We start from the raw sequence: 19,420 nt of genomic DNA on the forward strand, positions 1-19,420 counted from the left end.
GTTGCACATATTATCTGGCACATTCAGAAATTTAAGATCCATGGGACTGTAGCCAACCTCCCTGGACGTGGCCGCAGGAGGAAAATTGATGACAAATGGAAGAGACGGATAATACGAATGGTAACAAAAGAGCCTCTAAAGACATTAAAAGTTAACTCCAAGGTCAAGATACATCAGTGTCAGATCGCATCATCCGTCATTGTTTGAGCCAAAGTGGACTTCGTGGGAGACGACCAAGGAGGACATCATTGTTGAAAAGAAATCATGAAAAAGCCAGACTGGAATTTGCCGAACTGCAGGTTTACAAGCCACAAAGCTTCTGGGAGAGTGTCCTATGCACAGACGAGACAAAAGAATGTTTTGGCAAGGCACATCAGCTCTATGTTCACAGACGCCAAAATGAAGCATATCAAGAAAAGAACACTGTCCCTACTGTGAAACATGGAGGAGGCTCTGTTATGTTCTGGGGCTGCTTTGCTGCATCTGGCACAGGGTGTCTTGAATCTGTTTAGGGTACAATGAAATCTCATGACTATCATGGTATTCTAGAGAGAAATGTGCTGCCCAGTGTCAGAAAGCTTGGTCTCAGTTGCAGGTCATGGGTCTTGCCACAGGATAATGACTCAAAACACACAGCTAAAAACACCCAATAATGGCTGAGAGGAAAACATTGGACTATTCTGAAGTGGCCTTCTATGAGCCCTGATCTAAATCCTATTGAACATCTGTGGAAGGAGCTGAAACATGCCGTCTGGAGAAGGAACCCTTCAAACCTGAGACAACTGGAGCAGTCTGCTCATGAGGAGTGGACCAGAATACCTGCTGAGAGGTGCAGAAGTCTCATTGACAGTTACAGAAATGGTTTGATTGCAGTGATTGCCTCAAAAGGTTGTGCAACAAAATATTACATTAAGGGTACCATCATTTTTGTTTCATGAGTTTATTTTTTAAAATAATTCTGTTGAACCACGGATCAAAAGCAATATCTGATTTTCATTGGTTAATTTTCATAGAATTTTTATTTATTATTACTTTTTTCAGATTCAAATTATTTCTGTGACCATTGTGTGTTTTTCTTTCATTAACTGAGGGGTACCAACAATTTTGTCCACATGTGTATATAGGCTCAGTCTAAATCTGTTTTTATTAACATCAACTAATTGCTGTTTCTCCACTCACACACCTATATATATATATATATACACACACACACACACACACACACACACACACACACACACACAAACAGTGTGCAAATGCTGTTATGTTTCTACAGATGGTCCAGAGTTCCAGGAGAGTTTTGTCACATCAGGAGTTTTCAGTGTTACTGAGCTGGTCCAAGTCTCAAGAAGTAAGTCAGCTTTACCATTGAATTTAGCCTTAATGCATGTCACATTGTAGGACTACCACTCTATACCCAACCAATTTTGGACACATGACTCTCAGCATAACATGACTTTCTCACCCTAACACACCACTTGGTGGTGTGTTCACCAATATCCATGGTACAGGTTGCCAAGGTAGTTAAAAAAAACTCCTTGGCGGCAAAGCGCCAGGTGTGGATGAGATTCGCCTGAAGATGCTAAAGGCTCTGGACACTGTTGAACTGTCTTGGCTGACATGTCTCTTCAATGTTGCGTAGGCATTGGATACAGTGACTGTGGAATGGAAGACTGGGGTGGTGGTTCCTATTTTCTAAAAGGGGGAAAAGAGGGTGTGCTGCAGTTATCGGGGCATCACACTTTTCAGCCTCCCGGGAAAGTTTATTCTAGGGTGCTGGAAGGAAGGCTTTGACTGATTGTTGAACCTTGGATCCAGGAGGATCAATGCTTATTCTGTCCTGATTGAACAATGGACCAGCTTTTTACCCTTGCAGAGTGGCTGAGGGGGTCATCGGAGTTCGAACAGCTAGTCCACATGTGCTTTGTGGATCTGGAAAAGGCATACGACTTTGTCCCCAGAGGGGTTCTGTGGGGTGTACTGCAGGAGTTTGGGATACTGGGCTCGCTAATACGAGCCATTTGGTCCCTGTACAACCTAAGTGAGAGCTGCGGTCACATTCTTGTTACAAAGTCATGTTTCCTGTGGGTGTTGGACTGCATGAGGGCTGCCCCTTGTCTCTCATTGTGTTTGTATCGTTCATGGACGATGGGGGGGGGGCATGGTAAGGGAACGCCTCAGGATCCCCCAGGAAGAACTTGAAAGTGTTGCTGGGGGGAGAAATATCTGGAATGACCTGCTTCATCTGCTGCCTCCATGACCCAACCCTGGATAAGAGGAAGAAAATGGATGGATGGATGGATAATCTCATCTCATCTCATCTCATCTCATTTTATGTAGTTACCAGTTTTTGTATACCATAGAAGAATTTTAATGTGATCTTGTCAGGTATTATCTGTTGTTTTTCTGCTGCTCTGAACTGACAACCACGATTTTCCCTGCAGCCATACATGTATGAAATTGTATTTACTTTTACAAAATGAAAAACAAAAGATTTAGCCGCTTCAGCCCAGCTAGCTGGGATGACTGATAAGCATTATGTATTATGTGACATTTTACATTGAACTGGCTAAATGAAGTATTGATCGCCAGGTATTCAGTTCTTAGTATGTAAGTCATAAACAGTGTGTGTTCTCCCTGTGTAGCTCCAGTAGTAACAGGAGTAGGACCTGGTTTCTCAATGGGGGAGATCCAGGGTCATCTGGCCTATGACCTCAACCAGTCTGTCAACCAGTCTGTCAACCAGTCTGTCGACCAACCTGTCAGCCTCAGACGATCGGTGGCCAGCACCTCATCCAGCGGGTGATTTCACCTCACTCACTCACACATACGTCAGCTATATATCTGCCATCATACATTCTTTTAGGCTGGAGCGCTTCTCAATACAGTTGTGTATTTTTGACATAGGAGAAAAAATACAAGCAACAACACTGAATACACATCAACAAGATATATACAAAGATAGTATCATATGTACTTTACCTCTATAATCTTTATTCTTACTGAGTAGCCCTTTGTCTGACAAAAGTTCAAATGTCTGTAACACTGTAGCTGAGGCATCTGTAACAATGTGCATGAATTGGTAAAATGCAACAACTAAACTGTGATTCAAATAGGATCAGGCTACCTGTGGAAAAATTGAGTTGCCTTGCTAGTTTAAACAAGCCACCAGAGATATAGGATTGTTTACATATAGTCTTGTCAGTCATCTACAGTACTGTGAAAAAATACTGGCACCCTACAAATATCTTCTATTTTTGCATATTTGTCACACTTAAATATGTCAGATCATCAAAATTTTCATATAAGACGATAACCCAAGAAAACACAAAACACAGTTTGTAAATTATTTCATTTATTGAAGGAAGTCTATCTATATGAAAAAGTAACTGCCTCCTTAGCTACCAATCTACCAAATGACCAAATTCATTTGGCAACTGGGTTCAATTCAACAAATTCAATTGAAATACTTTGGCAAGACCTTAAAAGGGCAGTTCATACTGAACAGCCATGTATTGTGGCCGAATTAAAATTGCTCTGCAGAGAAGAGTGGGCCAAAATTCCTCTATTGTCATCTAAAAGACTGATCACAGGCAATTGCAAATGTTTAAATGCTGTTGCTGCTGCCATGAGTGTCGCAAAACTTCTGCAGATTTTTAATAAATGTTTAATAAATCATCATTTTAAAACTGCATTTTGTGTTTTGTGGTTTATCTCTAATATTAAATGAATATAAATTTAAAATTAGTTTGATGATGTGGAACATTTAAGTCGAAGAAACATGCAAAAATAGAACACATCAGGAAGGGGGCAAATATTTTTTCACAGCACTGTACAGCTTTTGCTTTTTAGTATATTTCTCACTTCACAACAGCACTACGTTGATAAGCTCCGTCCAGTCAGTTGGAATCTGCACATCACATGATTAAGTTCAGGCTGACTGCAGAGCCTATTGTATATCATAGGCATGTCAATGCTTTAATGCCATGAATATCAGATTAACAACATTGACAACGGATAAAACTACTTTTTATTACTCAATGTGTATTTACTTTTTCTTGTGTCTCAGCATCGAGTCTCTTCCTCTTTTCAAAGAAGCTCTCCAGAGATGTTTACTTTTTATTAATTGTGGCAGGGGGTTAGATTGCTTCATTTACCAAGTACGGAAAACAAGCACAGATGGCGGTGACAGGAAGACGATCTAGTCATTTTTCAAAATAAGATACCCTGCATACTCTGCCGGAAATAAAATAAAAAATAAAAAATATTTATTCTTTTTGTGCGACCTGGTACCAAATGATGTACTGGTCCACAGCCTTGTGGTTGGGGACTGCTGATCTACAGGTTCGAACCAATCCTTAGTTAGTGGCATAGAATGAATGTGAGATTCTAGAGAAAATGTGGGTTAGTTTATCATGGGACTCTGATTCGCCCCTACGTGTGAATAGTTTTTGTGTGACAGCCTTGTTTGGTAATCTGATTTGACAAATCATAAATTTGCATCAGTTGAATTTATAATGAGTATGGCATACAAAATCCTCTAGCCTGTGACCTTTCAGACACATAAGGGACTCAAAGATCAGACTATAGGACAAAACAGAGGACGCTTGAAGTCTGACAATAGAGAGCACATGGTAGAGTATAAGTTTGAGGGCAAACAATACAGTATAAAGGGGCATGTCCATTCAGAGTTTTGTGTGTTTTGGGACCAGGTCAACAATTTTTGTTCCAAGTATTTCACACGTTAGCAGGTTAATCACGTGCATGCTAAGAGAATATATTTAATAGGTTTTACCATTGCCAAACTGAAACAACAAACTCACTCTATAGCAAAACTTACACTGCTCTGTTGAGAGAGAGATAGTGTGAGTGCATTTACGTCTACTTAGTGTATTTTACTGTTTATGAAAGCATTACAAACTCAAGGAAAAGCGTGGAAATTAATGTTGGCTATTCTAGCCACAACCACAGCGTCAGTGGAAAGGGTTGCCTTGAAGTTAAATGGTAGGAAAAAGAAGACCAGGTCTCTACTCAGATCTGTTATGGAAATGGTTAGCTGACCAACTTTCAGTGCACAACTGTTTTACAACATGTTTGTGAATATCTTGTGTGTTGGCTGCATGCTGAAAATCTTGTTCATTTCTTTAATGTGCTGAACAACAGAGCGTTACTGTTTTTGTTGTGAAAGCAAATTTAAAATGTTCAAAAATTTTGATAGATTGGTGGACTGTAAGTTTCTGGAACATAACTATTTTTGGTACTTTTGAAAGAAAGGAAGAACATGCTTAAGATGTGGTTTCATAAAGTAACGGTCATGCCATTGCAGTCTCAGAGTTAGCGAGGACAGTGCCAGTTGGAAGTGATTACCAATGTAATCTCTGGCTTCATGCAAAATGAAGCCAGAGTTCTCACAGTTTTCTCATTTTGTAATTTCAACTTTTGCAAGTGCATCCTCCATTGTTTGTGCTTTTTTGGAGGTAACTGAAAACTTACATGGACAACTGAGGATGGAACAACCCAACACCACAGTGAGACTCCTGTTTCCAGACTTCTCTGCATTCAAAATGTTCTAGCATTCAACATTCTACAGCTACACATCCTGGTGGAAACTCTCCATCCACTTCAACCTGTGGAAGCTAATGCTGGGGATCAGAGACTTTCTGACTAACAGGTCACAGAAAGTACTGGCCAATAACACCCTCTCCAACCTCTCTTTTGCCTCTACCAGCTCCCCTCAGGGCTGCGTCCTCTCAACTCTGCTCTTCATCCTCTATACTGATGACTGCAAGTCCACCCACCCACACTGTCATCTGGTTCAGTACACAGATGACAGTGTTTTCCTGTTCTTGCTTTCAGTCCCATCACACCACTACAGAACAACACCCCGTGAGTTTGTGGAGTGATGTGATAAATCTGCCCTGGAGCTAAACATGGAAAAAACCAAAGAGATGGTGATGACCTTCTCCAGCAAGTAGGGGGAGCTGGCTACACCAGCTGTCAGGACAGTCCATGGGGATGAAGGTAGAGAAAGAGGATGAATACAAATACCTGGGCACAATTTTTAATAACACATTAAAATTAGCCTCCAGTACTGAGCAGATCCTGAGAAAATGTAGGCAATGGCAGTATCTACTAAGGAAGCTCAACACTTTTAGTCTAAGCAGAGACATCCTGAAGACATGAAGACTTTTCCTCCATTTAGAGTCATTCCATTCTCTCTGACCTATAGCCTGTTTTTACTCCATCATCCCACTAAACAGGACCAGCCTGCAGAGCACTGGGAAGGTCTGCTCTAAGATCATTGGATTCCCACTCATAACACTCTGCTCCCTGTGTCAGCAGCAGACTCTGAGAATAGTGCACAGGATCCTCCACGATCAGCATTTGAATGGCTCTTCTCAGGATGTCAGCTCAGCTGTCCTAGATGCAGGACTCAGAGGAGGAGAGCAACCTTTGTTCCCAAGGCTGTTCAGCTCCTCAACTCCCAACCATCAGGGTCACCCAAGTCAGCCCTAACTATAAGATTTATCAAAAAGGAAGGTTTTAAGCCTGGTCTTAAAAAATAGAGAGGGTGTCCGCCCCCAAGCCTAAACTGGGAGCTGGTTCCACAGGAGAGACACCTGATAACTGACGGCTCTGCCTCCCATTCTACTTTTACACATTCTATGAACAACAAATAAGCCTACAGTCTGAGAGTGAAGAGTTCTGCTAGGACAATACGGTACTATCAGGTCTTTAAGATATGATGGAGATTGGTCGTTAAGAGCTTTATATGTCAGAAGAAGGACTTTGAATGCTATTCTAGATTACACAGGAAGCCAATGAAGAGAAGCCAGTATAGGAGAGATATGATCTGTCTTGCTAACTCCCGTCAGTACTCTGGTTGCAGCATTTTGGATCAGGTGTAGGTGTTTGAGGGAGCTATTAGGACATCCTGATAGTAAGAAATTGCAATAGTCAAGCCTGGAAGTAACAAATGCTTGGAATAGTTTTTCTAAATCATTCTGAGACAGAATGTTCCTGATTTTTACAATATTTCTCAGGTGAAAAATGGAAATCCTACAGATTTGTTTTATGTGCGAGTTAAAGGGCATGTCCTGGTCAAAGATAACTCCAAGGTTCCTCACAGTAGTACTGGAGGCCAATGTAATGCAATCCAGAGTAAATATATGCTTTGAAAGCGAGTTTCTAAGATGCTTCGGACCAAATACCATGACTTCAGTCTTGTCTGAATTTAGTAGTAGGAAATTACAGGTCATCCAGGTCTTTTTGTCCTTTAAGACAGTCTTGCGGTCTGGCTAGCTGATTAGTTTCATCAGGCTTCATAGATAAATAATGGGACTTGAGAAGCTCAGGGATTCTATGCCTATTCTGAAGGCAGTGACTGGTTTAGCCAATGATATGCTGGTGGTAGTAAATGAGAGACCAGTCATGGAAATTGAGATGACAGTAAAGTCTTTTATTATTCTACAAGGTGAGTCACCCACTCACCTACTGATTCAGTAGAAATATTCAGACATGCAAACCACATGCCTGTCTTGATCCACATTGAATACGTAACTGGCCTTGCTATTTACTACCATCCTTAGGTTACTCAGGCAAATCATTCGCTTTCTTTAGGAACATTAAGGGATATTGAAATATGCAGTGTTTATGATGAGAGGTGCGCATTGTCCCTTACTTATGAGAAACTGTCAGAGACCCAAGCGCAGACAGAAAGCAAGTAGGCCAAGATAAAAGACAAATGGGTTTATTTACTAAGAATAATTAACAAGGAGACCCACTTACTAGTGGGACAGACTATGATGTAATTACCCGTGTTACACCAAGTGGAACTATGTAACCAAGGTGAGACAAAATAACCAAACAGACTGAACATGAGTAGCTGGAAGGTAACTATCAAAACAAATAAACAATCAGAAGAGCATACGACAGGACTACTATGCTGCACTACTTAGCTAACAGTTGGAACTTGGGGACAGAATGGTCAGGGAGGAATGTTGGGAGCATGACCGGTGGTGGGTTTTCAGCATGACTCTCCCAGCCCACCAAGTACTGAAGACCAGCTACTGCCGGACATCGTAGGCTGGTGTGTCATCCACTATCCAGGGTGGAGGAGGGAGACATTACCAAAGCTGTTGTTATAACGTTTTCTCTTGCCTTGGGACTAAAAACCTTCATCCAGAGGGAAGAAGCTGAAATTCACCTCGTGGAGGATGGGAGTCATTATTAAGATTTGCTGAAACCATCACCTGTACTTGTTTAGTGTACAGGGAGCTGGACAAGACTGTGACTCACCAATCAGGCAACTGGACCATCTCACTATTTGGTTCTGAGTTTTTCTCTGTAACAGAGGTCTGACTGAACCATGCCACCAAGGAAAAAGATAAAACAGACTCAATAAAAGAATGATAAAACAGAGTCAAGATTGCTTGGTCAATGTGGAAATGTACAAGTTTTCTGAGGTAGTGAAGTGATGGCACTTTTTGCAAACAGACTTGCAGTTTTCGTCAAAGTTAAATTTTTATCCCAATGTATGTGGCACGTGCTCTATTTGCTGACCTTTAATTAAAATGACTCCGTGCCTGTCTTATTGTTTTCTAAAAGCAATAACCATTTCTTTTGTTGTAGATATGTTCAGTTGGAGGTAGAACTGCTCACACCACTGTACAAAGTCAAGTCAATAACTGGGCCGTGGCTGGTTTCACCCTCTTTGAGAAAGTTGATTATAATAGAGTCATCTGCATACTTAATGATGGCCCTATAATCATATCTGCTCTGACACGTTTGTATAGAGGATGAATAATAAAGGCAACAGCACACACCGTTGTGGAGAACCTGTGAAGGAGAACACTGGGTCAGACAGAACCCCATTTATTGTGACTCTTTGTGACCTGTCAGTTAAAAAGTCTAAAATATAGCCCACCAGATTTTTGCTGATTTCAAACAGTTCTAAAAGTCTTTCGTTTCCAAACAAGTTTTTCAAAGACTTTTATCATGACTGAAGTGAGGGTAACAGGCCTGAAGTCATGCAAAGCTTTTGGACGACTGGATTTAAGGACAGGGACCATGACAGCATCTTTCCAAACAGAGGGTACATGCTGTATTTTCAAGGACTTGTTAAAAATGAAAACCTGAAATACAGGACTGAATTCTATTTGGATGATGTTCATTTTGTCGTTAACTATCATAGAATAACGTTATTTTTTATACCGACAAATCAAAGATGGTTTTACCTTAGCTGACATGTTTCAACTGCAACTGCAGTCTTCTTCAGAGCGTCATCCAACGTGTGCTGACGTGTCCTTTTTTATCAGGTGACCGGTCTGACAGATCTGTCAGAGTCTGTCAGACCGGCCACGCCCCCCACCGTCCGGTGGTCTCTCTAGGATAGAGTCCCAGGTATGCGAGAGGGTGTAGGCCCCCTCGTCCCGGTTCATGGAGCAGCTCGCCTGCTTCCTGATCTCGATGGCCTCCTTGATCCATCGTTTATGTTTGTTGGTCTCCGATGTTAAAATCCTCCTGCACAGTAACATCACCAAGCAAGAAACAAAAGCAATAAAATCACTCAAACAGGACAACAGCATCACCATCCAACAAAGGATGAACCACAGTCATCATGGACATGGACACATACAAAGAACAGCTAACCAACATGCTACAGGACAGGAACACGTACGAAATACTCAAAAAAGACCCCACAGAACAAAAGAAAAGGACATTAAAAACCCTGCTAAAGCCACTATTAGAAACCAATAAAATAACACAGGAAGCTTACAGTCACCTCATTCCCACAGCCAACTTTACCCCCCCAGATATATGGGACACCAAAAATACATAACAAAGACACACCACTACGCCCTATTGTAGACAGCATCGGATCAGTCACTTACAACCTCTCAAAAGCTTTAGTAGAAATCATCAAACCCCTCCTCGGTACATCATAACGTCACTGCAAGAACTCAAAACAACTGGCTCAAGAACTCAACAATATTACAGTACAAAAAGACGACATATTCATTTCACACGACGGAGTTTCATTATTCACAAAAACCCCCATTGACGTCACATTACATATCATACAAGAGTGACTTAAGAAGGACAGGACACTGAAAAAATGCACAAACCTTACAGTAAATGACATTATCGCACTACTCCGGTTCGTTGCCACATCCACCTATTTTCAGTTCAAAGCGACTATTTGCAGTCAAAAACAAGGTTTTGCAATGGGAGATCCACTATCTTCAATAATGAGTAATTTCTTCATGGAGGACCTGGAAACCAAAGCCATCCACACAACACCCACACACTGCAGACCCACACTCTGGAAACGATACATTGATGACATCCTGGAAATAATAAAATCTGGACACACACAAGAACTTACCGATCATCTGAATAACATGGACGACACAGGAAATACACAATTCAAGCACGAAGAAGAAATAAACCGGACCATTTCATTTTTGGACATGAACATACACCACAGGGAAGATGGCAGCATTAAGGTCACTGTTTACAGGAAACCAACACACACAGACCAGTACCTCCTCTGGACATCAGAACACCCCACAGCACACAAACTATCAGTAGTTAGAACACTTTACGAAAGGACCAGCATCATAACAGACGATAAAGACAGACAGGAGGAGGAAAAACACATCAAGAACGCACTCATACACTGCCAATACCTGATATGGGCCATAAACAAAGGAAAACAACAAGCTAAAAACAAAGTAAAAAAACAAGGAAACATAAACAAAATGCACACAACAACCGGACAACAAAAATAAAGACATAATCACCATCCCATATATCTGTGGGATAACAGAACCCATACAACGCATAATGAAAAAACACAACATTAACACAGCAGTAAAACCACATACAAAACTCCGGCAGCTATTAGTCCCCCCCCCAAAGACAAAATAGAACCGGACAAGAAATGCAACATCATTTATGAAATTCCGTGCAAATCTTGCGAGAAAACATACATTGGAGAAACAGGTAGATCATGCAACACAAAATGAAGAGAACACCAGACAGAATGCGAAAAGGAAACAACTGGACGACTCACAAGAACACAAAAAGAAAAAGCCGAACAAGAAAACAAAAAAATCAGCCATCACGGATCACTGCAAAAGAAATAATCATATCATGGACTGGAACAGGGGGAGGATTTTAACATCGGAAACCAACAAACATAAACGATGGATCAAGGAGGCCATCGAGATCAGGAAGTGGGCGAGCTGCTCCATGAACCGGGATGAGGGGGCTACACCCTCTAATACCTGGGACTCCATCCTCCAGAGACCACTGGATGGCGGGTGGCGTGGCCGGTCTGACAGATTCCGACAGATCTGTCAGACCGGTCACCTGATAAAAAAGGACACGTCAGCACACGTCGGATGACGCTCTGAAGAAGACTGCAGTTGCAGTTGAAACATGTCAGCTAAGGTAAAACCATCTTTTCTTTGATTTGTCGGTATAAAAAATAATGTTATCCTAGGACTGAGTTCTTTAGCACAAGATTTCATAAGGGGACCACTAATATTGTCAGGACCCTGGCATTTGTTCACCTTCATGGCAGGAAAGGCCTTTCTGACATCACTGAGTTTAATGTTAAAGTGCTGAGCATCCTTCAATTCCTGTTTCAGTTCTGAAATGTCCTTGCTAAAATCAGAAGAATTACAACGAGCATAAACTATTAAGATCATTTGCAAGATCTCTGTCTGACTTAAAACTGTCGGAATTGATTTAGCTGCTGCTCTGGGAATTTTGAAGGCCTGCAATGGCTTTCATATATGTCCAAGCAGAACCAAGATTGTTTGCACCCATTTTGCTTTCAAGGAGGGTTTTGTAGCCGTGTTTTGCTTTCAGAGTCTCAGTTTTCAAGTCTTTGGTGGCTGACTGAAGGCCAGAGACAGCCTCTTCTTTGAAAGCCAATCTCTTTTCTTCCCGACAGGATTTGTCGCATTTGGTAACCATTGACTTGTTGTTGGGGAACACTTTAACACCGGCACAGGGTATAATCATGTCCCTGCAAAAAGCAGCAGAAGAACTGGTGACATCCACCAGAGCATCAAGATCACCCCCTCAGGACTGGATAAAAATGTCCCTATCTGTACAATTAAAACATTCCTGCAGGAAGAGCACATATTCTTTTGACCACATCTCAATATCCTTGGTCCTCATCTTCTCTCATTTTAAAACAGTCTTATAGATGGGCAGGAGGTGCACACAGTTATGGTCAGCAGATCCCAAAGGAGAAAGAGGGAGGGATTTACAGTCATGGAAAAAATAATTTGACAACCCGTGTTTTCTTCAATTTCTTGTTCATTTTAATGCCTGGTACAACTAAAGGTACCGTAATTTCCGGACTATAAGCTGCTACTTTCTTCTCACGCTTTGAACCCTGCAGCTTATACAACAATGCGGCTAATGTATAGATTTTTATGGGCGAGCTTCATGCCGTCAATACGTTTAGCCTCGTCAGATCAGACCAATGAAATTACCGAACAGGTCACAGTGAACCAATGAAACAGTTCGAATTAAATCAAACGCACTCACACTAAATTCTTCAGATCAGTCATTTTGGCTTCATGCACACACCCTCATCATGGAAAACACACGAAGAAATGTGTATGTGCTGTCTTTAAAGTTAAGTGTATAAGTTAGAAGTTGATTTTCAGTTGGGTTTTTAAAACGGCATCAGAGTGAGTGCTTTCATTGTAGTTTGGTGTCAGAAATGACGACAGCGTGAGTGAGCGCTCTCACCGCTCTGTGCTCTGACCTATCTTGGAAGGTGCTTCGTTTTTCCTGTTAGCTGCGTCTCTCATGTGGAGCCGACAGCCGCAACGGACAGAGCTAATTCACCTTTGTTGCTAATGTTTCACTACACTTCTGCCTTGGAGATTATTTGTCTTTTTACACTATTGCTCCAAGTCAAACTGAAGTAATGCACAGAAAAAGCAAGCCCTGTGTGATTATTTAAAGACTTGAGAATGTTGGCTAGCTGTCTAGCTATGCGCTACAAGGGCAGCATAGTATGATGCAGCTTCTTAGTTAAAGGTAATCGATCTGCCTGTCGAAGAAGAAAATAGAGCTGCTGCACTAAGCTTGGCATCAATGAATCGATGGTAAGACGTTGGAGTCGGCAGCGTGAAGAACTGACTCAGTGCGTTTTACTGCCGTGTTACAGGCACTGTTCGGAAAAAAAGCATTTATTTAAAAGTTAAAAAAATCTTTCTGTGTAAATATCTCATGCTACAACATGGACACCTGCGGCTTATAGACAGGTGCGGCTTATATATGTACAAAAATGTTTTTCTTTTTAAATTTAGTGGGTGCGGCTTATATTCATGTGTGCTCAATAGTCCGGAAATTACGGTACATGTTTTTGGACAAATATAATGATGACAACAAAAATAGCTCATAAGAGTTTAATTTCAGAGCTGATATCTAGACATTTTCCATGATTTTCTTGATAACCAAAACAATTTAAGTTCTTACATCAATAGCTCTGGCATTGTACTACCTAAAACAGTGCTTTTAGACATTCCATGTTTTCTGTCTGTTTTAGTCATGTGATACACACAGGAGACTTGATTGCATAACCACTGTATTTGATGACTGCAGCGATGCATCTTGGTATGCTCTCCACCAGCTTCTGACGTTGTTCTGCTGTCACAGCAGCCCATTCCTGTTGCACAAACTGGGCCTCTACGGTGGGGTCCAGGGCTCCAGCTAGTGGCTGGGCAGGACTGAGCAGGCGGGGGGTCCGGAGCCTCTTCCCGAGGCAGAACTACAAAGCCGAGACAGACCCGGGTGGAGCATCCGGCAGAGTTAAAGGCAGAACAAACGAATCTTAGAAACTGGGAAATACCAGAAGAATGTATCCAACACATGCAACCAAGGTCTGACCACTGACAGCAAGCTGAAACAATGATCTGGCGGAGACTGGTGGGGCGAGCCAGGCTTTAAATGCAGCCGATTGGGCTCCCTCCGCAGCTGTAGCCCATCTGCCGGGATTGCCAGCATGGCCAACGGTGTAGCAGAGAGGGGGAAGATACCAGGAGGGGGAGAACAAGAGACAGAAGCAGGTAGAAATGAGGGAGAGGAGGAGAAGAGAGAAGCGAGGAGGAGAAAAGGAGGGAGAAGTGAGGAAAAGAAAAGGAGGGAGATAGAGAGAGGAAAAGAAGGAGAATAGGGGGCAAAGAAGAGGACAGGAAGGGGATCTAGGCAGCGACCGTGATAGTAGAAAGACATTTCCTGCTGTGACCAGCTAACAATTTGGTCGTACCATGTTCGGCTTGTTTTTTCTGAGTGTGATGAATGGCTGTGTTGGAGATCTTCAGTTTTTTGGCAAGTTGTCTCTCATTCATGCCAATTTCCAGCAGTGCCACAATGGCTGCCTAGTGGCTTTACATAATTCTTTTAGGCATTATGTGAGAGCTGACAACTTCTGAGTTGTGCCACGGCTTGAATGTAAACAGGAAACCACTCTAGGCCTTTGCTTGTGCAGTGCTGTTTATGACATGAAATGGCCATTTCCATATACCCTGGGAATACAATTAAGCTCAAGCATGTCAAATAGGACATAAAGTATTATGTAATCAGTTGCATTTTTTGTTGTGTTCATTGTATTCTTCAGGTAATATACCTTAGTGGTACCAGGCACTGAAATCAACAAGAAATTGAAGAAACCAAGGGTGGTCTAATAATTTTTTCCATGACTGTATAAGCATTTTTCACTGATCCATAACAATGGTCATGTACTTTTTCCTGTCTGGTAGAACATGATACATATTGGTAAAAGTTTTTCAGAGTTTTTTTTAAGAGAGACGTAGTTAAAATCACCCATTATAAAATTTGGGGTATTGGGGGAGAGTGACTACAGCCTCTGCACTGCCTCTGCGATGGTGCTGCAGGCAGAGGTGGAGCGAACCTTCGGATGAATGTAGACTGTGATGATACAAAGTTGGGGAAACTCGCAGGGGACGTAAAATGGGTGCAGTGACATGGATAAAAATTCAATGTATGGTGTGCAGATACGCTCTCTGACAAAGCAGTACAGTAATGTTTGTTCACCTATGAACATACTCCACCTCCTTGGGCTTTCCCCGTTACCTCTGCATCCCAGTCCAAATGAAATGGAGCTCCAAATCCGTCGACTGATAGGTTGGAGTTCTGGTCCTGCCCTGTCAGCCACGTCTCAGTAAAGGCTCTTGTACAGCAGTCCCTTAAGTTCTTCTGGAACCTGACGTTTCCCTGGAGTTCGTCCAGCTTGTTCCTCGGGGACTGAACGTTTCCCAGAATAACAGAGGGCAGGGGAATCAGGTTGAGCTACGTTCTCCTCAGACGTAGTTTGACTCCTCTGTGTCTCCCTCCATACCTTTTTTCCAAGGTTGTACATTGGAGCTGGGGAGCGATGATGGTTAGCCTGGTCCTGTATCTTGAGAGAGGACCAGAGGAGAGGTGTGGGCCTGCTTCCACGTCCTTTCACAGCGAAAAAGGTTTAGATGATCGTAATGGTGACCTCTTGCTCCTGTGTGTGGAACAACGGAGGCTGGTACCCCGGGAAATGCTGGGATTCTCTGATGTGATACATCACAGGTGGGTCTCCATCTCCTGTCTAATCCATTCCATCTGGACATTTGACTGGGAATGATAAACAGAGATTTAGCTCGTGGGGTAAAACAAAAGGCTTTCCAAACTTGAGAGGTGAACTGTGGCCACGTGTTGGAGACATTATCAGAGGGGGTGCAATGCAAACAGAATACTTGAAAGATCATGATATCTGCAGTCTCTTTAACAGAAGAGAGCTTAGGGGGAGCAATGAAATGACTGACTTAGAGAAACAATCCACAACAGTTAGAATGGTTGTATTACCACTGGAGGATGGCAAGACGGTGACAAAGTCCGGAGCTATATGGGACCAATGGTTGCTTGGGAATGGGAAGAAGTGCAGAGGTCCGGAGCTGGATAGATGAAAGATTTTATTTCTGATGCAGAAGTAGCAGGCGACAACAAACTGCTAGTGTCCTTTTCCATAAAGGCCTACCAGAAGTGCTGTTGAAGGACGTCCGAGGTCCAAGAGGTTCCAGGGCAGCAGGCGAGTCGAGTAGAGTGAGCCCATTGTAAGACCTGGAAATGGGCAGAATTAGGAACAAACAGTTTATTAAGCGGGCCATTACCTGGATGAGAATGGAAGGACTGAACTTGGTGGACCAGGGACTCAATTTCCCAGGTGACTCAGGCAACAACACAGGTAGCATACAGGATGGTCTCTGGCTCATTATGGGTATCCTCCATGGAAAACTGTCTGGGGAGGGTGTTGGGCGTCATGTTACGGGAACCAGTGATCTAAGTAAGGGTGAAGTTGAATCAGCCCATTTTTCAGCTGATTCAACTTCACCCTTACTTGCGACCCTGGCTCCCATAATGTGAAGCCCCTCACCCTCCCCTGGCAGTAAGAAAGGGTGAAGTTGAACTGGCCGAAGAATAGGACCCATCTAGCTTGTCGTGAGTTTAGTCCTTTGGCAGTCTGAATGTTGGACAGAGTCTTGAGGTCTGTCCAGATAATGAATGGATGATCAGCCCCCTCAAGCCAGTGTCTCCACTCCTCCAGTACCAGTTTTACAGCCTGCAATTCAATCCAATGTTGTAGTTTTTTTCAGCTGGGGAGAGTCCCTGGGAGAAGAAGGCACAGGGATGAACATGTTATCTGCTTATGGGTTCTGACAGTACTGCTCCAACTTCTGTGACAGAGACATCTACTTCAACAATGAACTGTAGATTTGATCAGACAGAACGAGGATGGGGGTGGAAACAAAGCAGAGTTTCAATTCTTGGAAGGCCTTGTTGACTTCTGGTGTCCAATGGAAAGGAATTGGAGGTAGAGGCTAGGGCTGTCACGGGTGTTCCGATTCTACTGTAGTCACTGTTACAGTGGAGGTAGAAGGTCGGCAATGCTAAGGAAACGTTGTAGCTGTTGCAAGTCTCAGGCTGGAGCATATCCTGGACAACAGTCACTTTATCCTCACCTCCCCTTTAGGAATGATGTAATCCAGGAACGAAACAGTGGTCACATGAAATTTGCATTTCTCTGCCTTCACAAACAGTTTGTTTTTTGAAAAGCCTCTTCAGAAAGGTGTAAACATGGCATACATGTTTAACATGTTCTTCAGGGGTGGGAGAGAAGATACGGATGTATCAAGGTATATAAATACAAAGCAGTTGTTCATGGCACAAAGGAAATTGTTGACGCAATTCTGGAAGACTGCCAGTGCATAAATCCTTACTCTTTTCAGTGAAGGCTTCGTAAGAGTTGCAGAGTTCTGAAAGACCCTCCCAAGTGCCACCACCACCACTACTCATTCTCCCTTTCAAAATGCAATGTGTGAATGACATTTAGTAGGTGTTTACACACACAAATACAGTAGGCTAAGATGGAACACAACAGTTTTTTTAATGAATTAATGAATTTATTTTTTTTACATTTGAGACAAACACAAGGTACTTGTGCTTTGACAGGAGGGATAAGCACTCATTTGAGAAGCCCACCCCACTATGCGCTATACTAGTAAGTGTAGTAGCCTACCATATTGATCCTCAAGTCACCCGCAGCCCAAGATAGATAAGTCAGGTGGGCAGCAAAAGGCAACATATCGCTGGAGTTAAAGGGGTTAAGTATGCACCTCCCTTTAATGATGTTTTGTTAAGTTAGGTAGCGCCCTTAGAGGCCTAACAGTTAGCTCTGATGTCTCAGAGCCCCCCCCCCGACTCCACCCCCCCACCATGCCATCTCCCACTGTCCACCATATCCAAAAGCCGAACACCCCAATGTAACAACACAACCCATACAGTACTGACATATTTAGTGGATCCAGGCTTCATACATGCAAGCTCCAGGTAGTGACAACACTGATATTACCAACCATATGTTGACATTATTTCCTTGCCCATATCCACTGACTTGTCTTAGCTGCTTTGTCTGACATTTCCTTTACCATCTTTCATAAATGCCTTCCACACACTCCCAATTGTCCCAGTAATGGAATAGCTGATTGTACTACAAACCCTCCACATCCTACTTCTACTGGACAAATCTTAAGTTTCCAACCTCCTGTTCTTTTTGTTGCTAACTCTGCATACCTAAGCTTTTGTCTTTCATAGGCCTCCTTCACTGAAAGGAAGAATAATTAACAAGGAGGAAAGGGGTTTGAAAAGCAACTACGTAGCGGAACTAAACAAGGAATTATAGCGGAAACTAGTTAATATAAAATATCAGCTTAACCCCACTAGTGACCTCTGGTGGACAACTGATGGAATAACCAAGCCAGAAAACTGTGGCAGAAGAAACAGCCCAGAAATACTAGAGATGCGGGAAAACCGGGTGGGGAGCAGGTTTGAGCACTAGACAGAGGAGAACAGAGGTTAAACAGGAACAGAAGACAAACTGAGCAAAATAAGTTGGCCTGAGCTGACCAGCTGTAATTGGTACAACAGTCCAGCATGGAATGGTGATCTGAGTCGGTGTTTTATGGAGCATGGGTGATGATTGGCAACAGATGAGCCACTACCTGGTGCAGATGTCAGCACTCAGCTCATTGCTCTGTTGGACAGGCGCACACACATACACACAAACACCTCACTCACACCCACAGCAAGGGAAAAGGGAAAGGAGGGATAGGGGAAACTGCCAGCTAAACAGTGGTGGAGTTGGAGAGACTGATCCCCACTGATTCATAAAGAAAAAATGGCTTCAAAGTACAAAGCCACACCTCTGTTTTACATAATTTAATTGGTACAGAAACATTTCACAGTTTATAAACATGACTGATGCAGCTAGTCTCTCAGTTTCCAGCGCTGGTCTCACTGACTTGTAGCCAAATCAGCTGTTGTCTTTGGCATAGAAATAGGCTCTTCTGGCCTAATGTGGTAGTTTTATTTTTTGGCACTATAAGTTGGGACCAGCATTTTTATGTGCTTACAGCTTTCATCACTTGAAACAGTGCGCCATGAAATCATGAATATGTTTCCTAAATGTCATATTATCCTAAATTTCTCTCTTTTTATGTGTCTATAGGAGTAAGCGTCATAAATCTGGCTCTATGGAGGAGGATGCTGACAGTCCAGGAGGGGAGTATTACCATTCACCTTCATCTCCTGCCAGCAGCTCTAGAAACTGGGCTGATGACATGGAAGGAGGTAACCGAGCAAGAGCAAGAATATGACTAATGAACCACAGGGTTTCCTGTACATTCATTCTGCAGCGGCGGCCCGCCGCTGCTAAAATCCCAGCGCCGCTCCTTTAAATTTCTTTTTTTCTTTTTTTTAATCGTCGCAAATACACCACCGCTGCATGTCTCCACCTTCACAGCAGTCTTGCACTGTGTCGGGTACTCGCGAGTACTAA

The 19,420-nt window shown here is 42.7% G+C and overlaps 1 protein-coding gene across 8 annotated transcripts in view; it reads left to right on the plus strand.

Annotated features, from left to right (window-relative positions):
* nfic (nuclear factor I/C) overlaps nt 1-19,420 on the plus strand; it is a 99,621-nt gene that overhangs the window by 20,064 nt on the left and 60,137 nt on the right. For 6 of the 8 annotated variants that reach the window (XM_055005144.1, XM_055005160.1, XM_055005149.1 and 3 more), the window contains exons 6-8: nt 1,250-1,351; nt 2,646-2,802; nt 19,091-19,212. In XM_055005144.1, coding sequence (XP_054861119.1) covers nt 1,250-1,351; nt 2,646-2,802; nt 19,091-19,212 — 381 coding nt within the window. The remainder of the gene's footprint in view (nt 1-1,249; nt 1,352-2,645; nt 2,803-19,090; nt 19,213-19,420) is intronic. The other 2 variants (XM_055005145.1, XM_055005156.1) reach the window with 1 other exon arrangement.

This window comes from Amphiprion ocellaris, chromosome 2 (genome assembly GCF_022539595.1).
Source record: "Amphiprion ocellaris isolate individual 3 ecotype Okinawa chromosome 2, ASM2253959v1, whole genome shotgun sequence".
In the NCBI taxonomy this organism is placed as follows: Eukaryota; Metazoa; Chordata; class Actinopteri; family Pomacentridae; genus Amphiprion; species Amphiprion ocellaris.